This window comes from Odontomachus brunneus, unplaced genomic scaffold, assembly GCF_010583005.1.
Source record: "Odontomachus brunneus isolate Ranch 3 - 2012 unplaced genomic scaffold, Obru_v1 Obru_scaffold_243, whole genome shotgun sequence".
Taxonomy (NCBI): Eukaryota; Metazoa; Arthropoda; class Insecta; order Hymenoptera; family Formicidae; genus Odontomachus; species Odontomachus brunneus.
Genome location: NW_022639693.1, coordinates 101,677 through 112,085, shown reverse-complemented (window position 1 = coordinate 112,085; position 10,409 = coordinate 101,677). Strand labels below are relative to the sequence as shown.

Here is a 10,409-nt window from a genome sequence, read left to right as displayed (position 1 = left end):
GAAAAGTTAGAATTTTTTATAAAAAGTAAAATTTTTTCACTAAGAGTTTTTCAGAGAAACCTTATACAACTGTTCAATGAAAATTTCTGACTTTTACTACTTACTTTACTTACTTAAAACAGAATTTTCAGAAATTTTCAAATTTTTTCATTAAAAAAACTGAAAGTCTGTAAAAATCTTTACTTCCTCTGAATAGCCCAATTTTTAGAGAAATTCTGAAATTTTCATTAAAAATTTTTCATTAGGGTTTTGTAACAAAAAAAATAACTTATTATACTACTTATTTAATATGTATTATTATTCCATAAAGCATTAGATCAGTATGTAATGTCTTACTTCTTTTTAGTTGCACAGATTGAAGAAAATAATCTGCTATTAAATAAAGAGATTTGTCTTCGCCGGGATTATATTAAATGCGGACAAGTCTTCTAGCCGATTATGCCACTAAAATATTTATATCTTCCAGTATTGTTATGCACATGCATGGTTAAATCTTTCATTACTGCATCTTGTATTATGTATCTTCCGTTGTTGTAACTTTCATTATTGTATATTCTATTATTGCATCTTCCGTTGTCGTATTTTCCATTTATTGTTGTATTTTTCGATTATTTATTCTAAACTTCTTGTGAAAACTTTGATAGTGGCTCATTGTTATTATTACACCTAAATGCCTTATCTTATTTACATGTCATGTTACTTTACACTATTTGGGCATGCATCTTTCTTCTATTTTCTTACTTACATTTCAAGCTAAAAATTTAAGACATAATTTCCTTAATAAATTCACCAAATTATCAATGGAATCATAACTAATTTTATATTTTTTCTTCAATTAAGTAAATCCTGTGTAGACACAATTTCACAATTTAAGTTAACAAACATTATGTAAGAGGCTGAATATTTAGGAAAATCATAAATATGCTACAATAAAGCAAAAAATAATATTAAATATTATTAAATAATTACAAAATAAAATTCTACCTGTTACATCTCAGAATATACAGATTGTGTCTATCTATTACCTCTCTTATTGAATATACCTAGTTATTATCTATATTTCATCTAGTCATGTCCCATACATTTAGAAATATAATTCTCTTTCTCATCTCCTGATTTTTTCAATCAATATATGACATATATCCATTTCTACTAAACGTCAATTAAACTTTAAGTTGAAGTCTTTGTCTATAGAAACTCAAGTTTAAAGATTTAATCGACGTTGAAATTGGCAATATTCAGATCAGTCAGGATTATCCAAAATTACAGCACATCCTCTCTATAGTTTCCTGTAAACACAATATATAAATATATACAAAAATCAATAACCACATTCTATTCTTATAATTTTATTCCTTATCTTATAATTTGGATCACTCTCTTGAAAAATAACATATATTAATAAAGAATAAGTAGAAGAAACCCAATTTATTCTAAAATCTTTTAAATAAAGGAGGTAGTTGTGGGCTTTCCCGTCGACTCTCCGAACTTGCAATCAACTGCAGAGCTCAGCTTGACTCGCGAGCAACGAAAGAAAATGTCAATCACATCAAAGTGTGCATCGAATGTTGCTAATATTATTATTTTACTCTTGTTAATGATACAGTCGGTACAAATTCGCCCCAAAACTTAGACAAATCGCGTGGCCGCAGTTAACCAATTAACGTTTCATTAGCGTGCCACAGTAACTGCAGATCCACGACTCGCGCTCGTGAAAGATCCATAATAAAACAATCAAAATTGTCGCAACCAGTGCTGCTTCTTGCGATTGTTCCCATCAAGAAGGAATCTCGCAATAGCACGTAAAAGAACCGAACAAGAGACTGGGAACGCTGTCGGCAGAGCATGCTGACGACTTCTTCACTTACTTATCACGAAAGAAAAATTTTTATTCACAAAATGTCTCGCAAACTTGACTCCGAGCAAGAGACTAATTAATTTCTAGACGAAGCTCGGAGCCGAGATCCAGAACGTTCTAGAAGTTTAGAGAGTCGTGTTAATGACTGTTAATCACCAGAGTCGTCGATCCTGCCGGCAAGATTGTTCACGCTGTCTCACGCGGAGACAGTGTGCTACCTGCACGGCAGCAATTGAGAATTCGCCTGATCGGATCTCCAATATAAAATGAACAGGATATCAAAATCATACTCGTTCCAGTTCAATCTTCATAATAGATATCAGAGTTGGGTACTAACTAGTTAAAAAGTTAAAAGTTAAAAAGTTAAATAGCTTTAACTTAACTTACATTTTTACACTCTCAACTTTTAACTTAACTTGTTACATTTTATCGGTAACTATTAACTTTTAATTCAATTATCTTAATAATCAATTATATTAATAAAGGTGTCGCGAGACGTCGAAAGACTGTTCAGTGCAGGAGAACTCATTTTCGACAATTTTCGAGGAAAAATGTCCGATAAAAATTTCGAAAAAATTTTATTACTTAAATTTAATAAATATCTATAAATAAAACATGTTTCCAAATAAGGTCTATATTTTTCCCCGTTATTTATAAAACTGAAACTCTGAAGTCATGAAATGAAACAAATTTAACTTTTTAATTTTTTTTTTTATTTAATTTTTATTTATTTTTATTTTTTAACTTAACTTTTAATTCAATTAATTTCATTATGGATTAATTTTATCTTAACTAAATTAAATTTTCAAAGTCATTAATTTTAACTTAACTTAGTTAAAAAAAAGTTAACTTACCTAACCCTGATAGATATATATTCTAATATTATAACTTCCTATGTTGTTTTCTGATATTGTATCTTTCGATATAATATCTGCAAAAGGATATAAAATGACCCAAAATGTATCTAGGATGTCCTGAGAAGTATTCTAAAACGTCTTGAGCAAATCCAAAATGATCTTATGTTTTATGCTACAGTTGGAGCCCCGTTACAAGTTCAGTTTCAAGACTGCAGAGTTATGAGGTGAATTTATAACGAGATTTATATTCCACCTCCAATAGCTCTAAAGTTGTCTAATCTTTGCGTATGCATAGGTGCAAGTTATGTAAGACACAAAGTTGTATTAAAAAGCAGCTAGTGAACAGCAATATAAAGGGAACTCTAATTAGTATTAATGAAAATATATATGAAAGGAAAAGGTAAGAGGTGAGAGGAAAAGGTGACTTATAGTAAGAGGAGTTATAACGAAGTTCTACTGTATCTGGGCTACAAATGTTGTATTTTCCGATATTGTATTTACGATTTTATATCTTCAATGTCGTATTTACGACTATAATTTTATCTTCAATACTATGTTTACAATGTTATATCTTCCATGTTGTATTTATGATGTTGTATCTTCAACCTGTTATGTTTCTGTTGTATATCCCAGTGTTGTATCTCTAATGTATCTTCAGATTTTATATCGTCTATGTTATAACTTCTAACTTCTTCTTGATATTGTAACTTCCGATATTGTACCTAACGATATTAACAATATCTTCAATATATTGTGTCTATGATTTTGTATCCTCTGATGTTGTATTTCTGGCTTGGCCAACACTTCTTTCAATATTATATCTACTGATATTTTATTTTCCGATGCTGTATCTTCAGTGTTTTACTTATGATGTTGTATCTTCAATGTTACATTTATAATATTGCATCTTCGGTGTCTTCGATCTTCTAGCGTTGTATCTATTATATATCTTCAGATATTGTATCTATAATGGATCTTCCGGTGTTGTACTTGTTGTATCTTATTTATTGTTTATTTATTGTTATTACTTATATCTGCCGATATTGTACTTTCTGATATTGAATCTTCCAATCTTGTACCTCCAATGTGTCTTCCAATATTGATGTAGTATTTTCAATATTGTGTCTCTAACTTCTTTTTTAATATTCACTTTCGTTCATTATGGCACGTGAAGCCGCTTTCGCATTATTTCAGAAAGTCCTGCCGGTATTTACCACATTTGAATTAGCGGCATTTCCCTATGTCTCCCATCCTATTAAGCTGTGATTTAAGGATTTAGGACTACTCTTCTCTTTCCTGCCTCCTATCCGCTATTTCATCCTTTTGGTCCACCTTTGAGTGCAGAGGCTTCTTCAAAGACTGCCCCACTTGTCAGATGACCTTTCGGCGATTTCGTCGGAGATTTATTCTTCCTTATAGTGAGTGAACAAGCTTCCCTCAACCTGGACAATGTCTATCCACTGAAGGTCGCTGTTTCCCTTCTTCCATACCAAGCGTTTCTAACGCTATCTGTAAAATTGTACTTCTCAATATTGCAATTTTCAATGTTGTATCTTCCAATGTTGTATTATTTTTATATCCCCATCTGCATCTTCCGATATAATAAGTTTATTTTTTAATTAAAGTAGGTTACACATTTTACGTTTAGAGTAACTTTAACGTTAATGTTAACCGACAGTTAACTGACAGAGTAACCAACTTAAATTTCTAACTCTCTTTCAATTTTTTCTTCAATAATAATATTAATTAATTCCATTCAGTAAATACTAGTTAACTATCGGTTAAGATTAAGCGAAATTTGGAAAAAGTCACCTTTACTTTTGTTTCTATCAACACCATTTGAATTTTAATAAGAGTTTAAATCTTTGTGTGTATATATATATATATATATATATATATATATATATATATATATATATATATATATATATATATATATATATATATATATATATATATATATATATATATATATATATATATATATATATATATATATATATATATATATATATATATATATATATATATATATATATATATATATATATATATATATATATATATATATATATATATATATATATATATATATATATATATATATATATATATATATATATATATATATATATATATATATATATATATATATATATATATATATATATATATATATATATATATATATATATATATATATATATATATATATATATATATATATATATATATATATATATATATATATATATATATATATATATATATATATATATATATATATATATATATATATATATATATATATATATATATATATATATATATATATATATATATATATATATATATATATATATATATATATATATATATATATATATATATATATATATATATATATATATATATATATATATATATATATATATATATATATATATATATATATATATATATATATATATAAAGAGAGAGAGAGAGTTTAAATTCAAATTAAGATTTAAGATTAATCAGTACTATAGTAGAAATATGTATTAAAGTAAAACCAGTACATAAGCAAATGAAGGAAAAAATAATAAAGTTTCTTTCCAATGCACTACTAGCGTGGCTAAAACAGGTCTAATACTTTCTAATGTCGTGTAAAACTTGGAATGAGCAAATGTCTGAATATTTGTCCATGCATTCATATATCCGTTAAATAAGAATTAAACCGATTCTCTCTCTAAATATTCCGCTGATTATATAAAATAATTTCGCGGGACCGATCTCATCCTTGCAAGAAATAATGAGCAAGTGAATGAATATTTATATGATATCACTCAATTCATCTTCTAAGCTTTAATATATTGCGGTATCTTTGAATGTTAATTGATCGAATATATTAACAAAGCTCATTTTGTATAATATTAAGATCATTATTGTATCAATTATCGTATCAATCTGCGTATGATTCACACGTTCTTGCAATTGACATCTTCTTGGATATAATATTTATACATTTGTTATATTTAGTTATTTTACATTTCAGAAAATTGTAAGTATATCATGAAAATTTATTGTAATACATATGTATTATCTTTTTTACTCGAAAATGTTTTATATTGCATTATAATATGCTTTTCAGAAAAAACCTAAGTAACATATAACAAATAATTAAAAATAATATTGCATGTATATCTCTCATTTTTTAGCACCAGTAAAAAAAATTCTTTCATTAAATATGTCTGTTTTATCTTCCTATAAAATTCAAATTTTCTTATATTTTTACATTAACGTTCTCTGTTAGCAAATGGTAGCATGTAAAACGCTACCAGCCAATTTAATAGGTACAATAATGGTAATTCTTTATGATGTATCTTCTTTAATATTACTTTGTTATTTTAAAATTAATAGCGTCGAAAAACATGTATCACGTCGTATTGATATGAAACATTATTAATATAAATACATTAATCCCTTGCGTTGGAATCGCATTTTCCAGATGTTCTACAGTTTTCGAATCGAAATCGACTAGTGTAAGTCCGTACTGTTTTATTTTCTCTGAGCGCCAACTTAAATAGATACGTGTATCCCACACGAGCGTTCATTAAATGCCCAAATAAAAAGATACTGTACAGTTAGCAAGAGGGTTGCAACATTCTTTTGTATTGGTTTGATTCATTTGTTAGAATTCTCTTTGTTTGTCTTTCTCTTCTGGTCTTCTCACAGTCTTCCAATTTGAATAAACTGACATCATTCAGTTTGAATGAAGAAAACGGTCGATCTATTTTATAAAATCTACTTTTGACAAAACTCAGAAAGTTGTACAACTAGGTGAAGAATGAAGTTTCATTATCATCTAGTGATACAATTTTCATAAGAGAATCCTAAAAAAAATTTAACATTTTACCCTCTCTTCTTTTAAGGATCACATCCTCGGGATTCAGTATATCCCGTTGTAGTTCGGTAGTAATTGGTCCTTTTGCAGGAATATTTCTGCGAATATCGACTTTAATTCGACGTAATTCTGTAGAACTAATTTGTGTGCCCTCAGGACCTTTGAACAAAGGTACTACGCCATTTGTGGACCCATCTAATCTAAAGATAATACAGTCATAATATATTAAATTTCATGTAATTCCATCTTTTCTTTATTTAAGCTCTTTATGATGTTGGTAAATTCATCAGAAAAAAGAAATGCTTATATACAAATACAAAATTGTATATACAGCTGTACATGTATACAAATTGTATCACTACCCTGATGGAAAAAATTTGCTAAAAATAAATAAAATCACCAAAAAGAGAAATGAAAGTTATTGAAAAGTTGTTGAAAATTTTTCATGATAAATTATGAAATGATTTTCTTTATGAATTGTTATGAAAAGTGTGACAAAATAATGAATTTTAAATATTGATAAAAAGTAATGAAAATATTTTGAAATATTTATGAAATCTACTGAATTTCAGTGAAAACTGAGTAAATTGTATTGAAACTTTGTTGAAATATTGATGAAAAAAATTCATGAAAACATTTCTCAATAATTTTCAAAATTTTGCTGAATTGCATTGAACCTTAAAACAATAATAATTCATAATGAATTGTAAATAAGTACTTTATGTACCTCATTTATTGATCAATGAAAAACTTCGTGAAAAAGTTCTGAATAAATAATGAAATTATACTAAATGCTAATTAAAATTTAATTTTTTTATTTTTCTATATATTAGGATATCAAAACTCTATCTCATTGAAATATCAATGAAAATTATTGAAATATATCGAACTTTATTGAAATATATGGAAATCTAATTTCTTCACTATGTTTCAACATAAATTCATACGATTGTTAATTTGTATCTAGATCAATATTGCATTTAGAGCAATATTGCATCTAGAGCAATCGTTAATATATGTAATATTTGCATATAGACTAAAAGAAATATAAAATTTCACATTATTTATAAAGATACTCTTTCTAATTAGATATATGGATATCTTTAAAAAAATAATTACAAATTTAAAGAAGCACCATAATTATTTTAGTATCCATATTTACTGTAATAGAAGTACATTACACACATAAACATAAATATATATATATGTGCATGTGTGTGTGTGTGTGTGTATGCATACATGCATACATGCATACATACATACATACATACATACATACATACATACATACATATACATACATACATACATACATACATATATACATACATACATATACATATATATACATACATACATATACATATATATTAATTTTAACCTTTAATCTCCCAAACATCCATATGGAACAATGCTAACATAACAATGATAAACATGCTGAATATTTTTCTTGATTTTAAATTTTAATGATTTTCTACTGAATTTTATTGAAACTAACTGAAATTGACTAAAATTTCGCTGATTTTCAATAAACATTGCTGAAATTATAATAAAAGTGGGTCGATTGAGTTTTTCAGCAAAATTTCAGCACATTTTATTATGTTTTCAGTCAAATTTCTTTATATTTTCAACAAAATTTTTTCATCATGGTATCATATTAATATATAAGCATTTTATAATATCTTCTCCCTTCCTTAATCTTGAAGAAAACAAATTGTTCATTTGCTGATTACATTATAATCAAATAGTTATTTATGCAACACTGGCTGGGACATTATTCTTTGTAATGAGACAGTATTTTTTGCAACTGATTAATCAATACTTGAAGCAGTTACTGTTCTGAAGTCACAATTATAATAATTCAATATTATAAAAAAAAATTGCAGATAATAAATTATTTAATTAAAATTTCAAAGAGAAATATTTTAAATAGATCTTATCTTACTTTACATATAGTAGAATTCAGATTATATAATTTAATGATTAGAAAAAATCGATGTTCTGTCAAAAGTACCTGAAACTTACATATATATACTTACACACACACACATATATATATATATATACATATATATATATATATATATATATATATACTTACATAAATACACATGTTTGCGACTTACTTTTTGAACAGAGTTTCAGATTTTGAAAGTCTCGACGAGGACCTTTCTCTATGTCGATCGTACGATGGTGATTTACTGCTGCTCTTGCTTCGACTGTGATGTGAAGATGTTCGCTTGGATTTCATAGTTTCTGCGCGTTTTCTCTCATAGTTTAAAATCATTTGTTGTTTTAATTTTTCATGTTGTCTCTCCAGCTCTTGTTGACGCATCCATTCTCGTCGACGCCTTAGTTTCTCGTCTTCATTTCTCAACTTCACAATTAATCGATCATTTTCATTACGTGTAGATGATTCCTCACCGCGCCGTAAGTTTGTCGATCGTGTTGGATTCATGAATGTGGATAAATAACTAAACAGAATCTGTTACTGAAATATATTAATTCAGATTTTGATTAATTAGTACAAGAAATATTTCATGCCATCAATTTAATTGCTGACAATAAAAAACTGATTCGCTCTTATTGAAATTAAATCTTGGGTCACTTCTATGTGTTTTGTTCTATGTGTTTTGTTGAATGACAGGTTTTTTAAAGCTAGAATTAGAGAAAAGCACTAGCAAATTTCAAATTTTATTATATACAACATACGTATTACTAATATGCACTGTTTCGATTATTCGAAGTAAATGCAATAGATAACTACTGCTCGTATGCAAACCGATTATATATATACACACATACATATATACATATGATGTGTGTGTGTGTGTGTGTGTGTGTGTGTGTGTGTGTGTATATATATATATATATATATATATATCGGGTCGAGTTCGTTTAGTGTTGCAAATATTTCAATTATATCGGTTTATTTGATGCTACAAAGCATTTGCAGTATCCAGAAGAACCTGCCTCTAGTATAGTAAATTATGCATATGCCGCAATAATAGGTTAGGAAAATCGTTCTTGTGACTAATAACCTGGTGTCATTGAAACAGTTATTGTTCAGAAATTTCCAGATTGAACATATTATGCCTAAGTTTCCTCATGTTAATAACTTCGAATTAATAATAAAACATCATTTTGAGTTTATTAATCAATAATCATGATATATAATTCGAAACGTGATATGTTCGAGCATACCTTAGCAGATCCTTAAATTAGCCAGATTTTCCGTAGATAAATAGACGCAATAGAAGTAAAAATACTTATTATAAATAAAAGCGATATACTATTAACGTATTGTGCTAAAAATGTAATCACGAGACTTTAAATTTTTTAATTCTTTGAATTTTAGTGCCTTCTGCCACGTTAGAATATTCGTTAAAAGTCTGCAGGGGTCTCTCTCAATAAATGGCTCCAGGCGACCACGTCATATGCCCCAACGCTATTCTTCCGATAAAGTGATTGGTCAAGCCATTTATCCCCTATTAGGGTACGTTCAGATTCCCTACCCGGGTGCACTCTAATACTAGAAGTGCTATAGTATATGTAACATATACTATAGTGTTTCTAGTGATAGAGTGCACCCGGGTAGGGAATCTGAACGCACCCTTAAAGGGACTGGCAGGTAGCTTTAAGAAAATGAATAATGTCCTTGAAAATAGAGGTGTTTTTCAGGAGAAATGCCTCTTTAATTAGATTGTCCGAGTAGAGAAAGTTCTTTTTGTACAATTTTGCAATTAGAGCTTCTGACTAGAGATGCTCGATTTTTAATCGATTCGATTCTCTAACAAATTTAGGGAGAAAG

The 10,409-nt window shown here is 27.5% G+C and overlaps 1 protein-coding gene across 4 annotated transcripts; it reads right to left on the bottom strand.

The window, feature by feature from the left end:
* Positions 1-277: 277 nt before the first annotated feature.
* On the bottom strand, positions 278-10,009 carry LOC116852643. Of its 4 annotated transcripts, XR_004379812.1 has the most exons (5): positions 9,803-10,009; positions 8,725-9,089; positions 6,611-6,798; positions 2,713-4,224; positions 278-1,289 (listed from the first exon to the last, which is right to left on the bottom strand). XR_004379812.1 is itself a non-coding variant. In XM_032833192.1 (4 exons), the coding sequence occupies exons 2-4, from the start codon at positions 9,054-9,056 to the stop codon at positions 1,264-1,266; spliced, it is 546 nt and encodes a 181-aa protein (XP_032689083.1). In that variant the 5' UTR covers positions 9,057-9,089; positions 9,803-10,009; the 3' UTR covers positions 278-1,263. The 4 variants fall into 4 exon arrangements, 3 of the variants coding, with proteins under 3 accessions (XP_032689083.1, XP_032689082.1, XP_032689080.1); XM_032833192.1 differs by lacking the exon at positions 2,713-4,224; XM_032833191.1 differs by lacking the exons at positions 278-1,289; positions 2,713-4,224 and adding an exon at positions 5,152-6,484 and having other exon boundaries at positions 8,725-9,083.
* Between the last annotated feature and the right edge of the window lie 400 nt (positions 10,010-10,409).

Coding starts and splice junctions, on each gene's coding strand:
- LOC116852643 (XM_032833191.1), bottom strand. CDS start 9,056: ATGAATCCAACACGATCGACAAACTTACGGCGCGGTGAGGAATCATCT. Junction 6,799..8,724: donor TCTGAAACTCTGTTCAAAAA/GTAAGTCGCAAA, acceptor TATTATCTTTAG/ATTAGATGGGTCCACAAATG. Junction 6,485..6,610: donor GATCCTTAAAAGAAGAGAGG/GTAAAATGTTAA, acceptor TTTATAAAATAG/ATCGACCGTTTTCTTCATTC.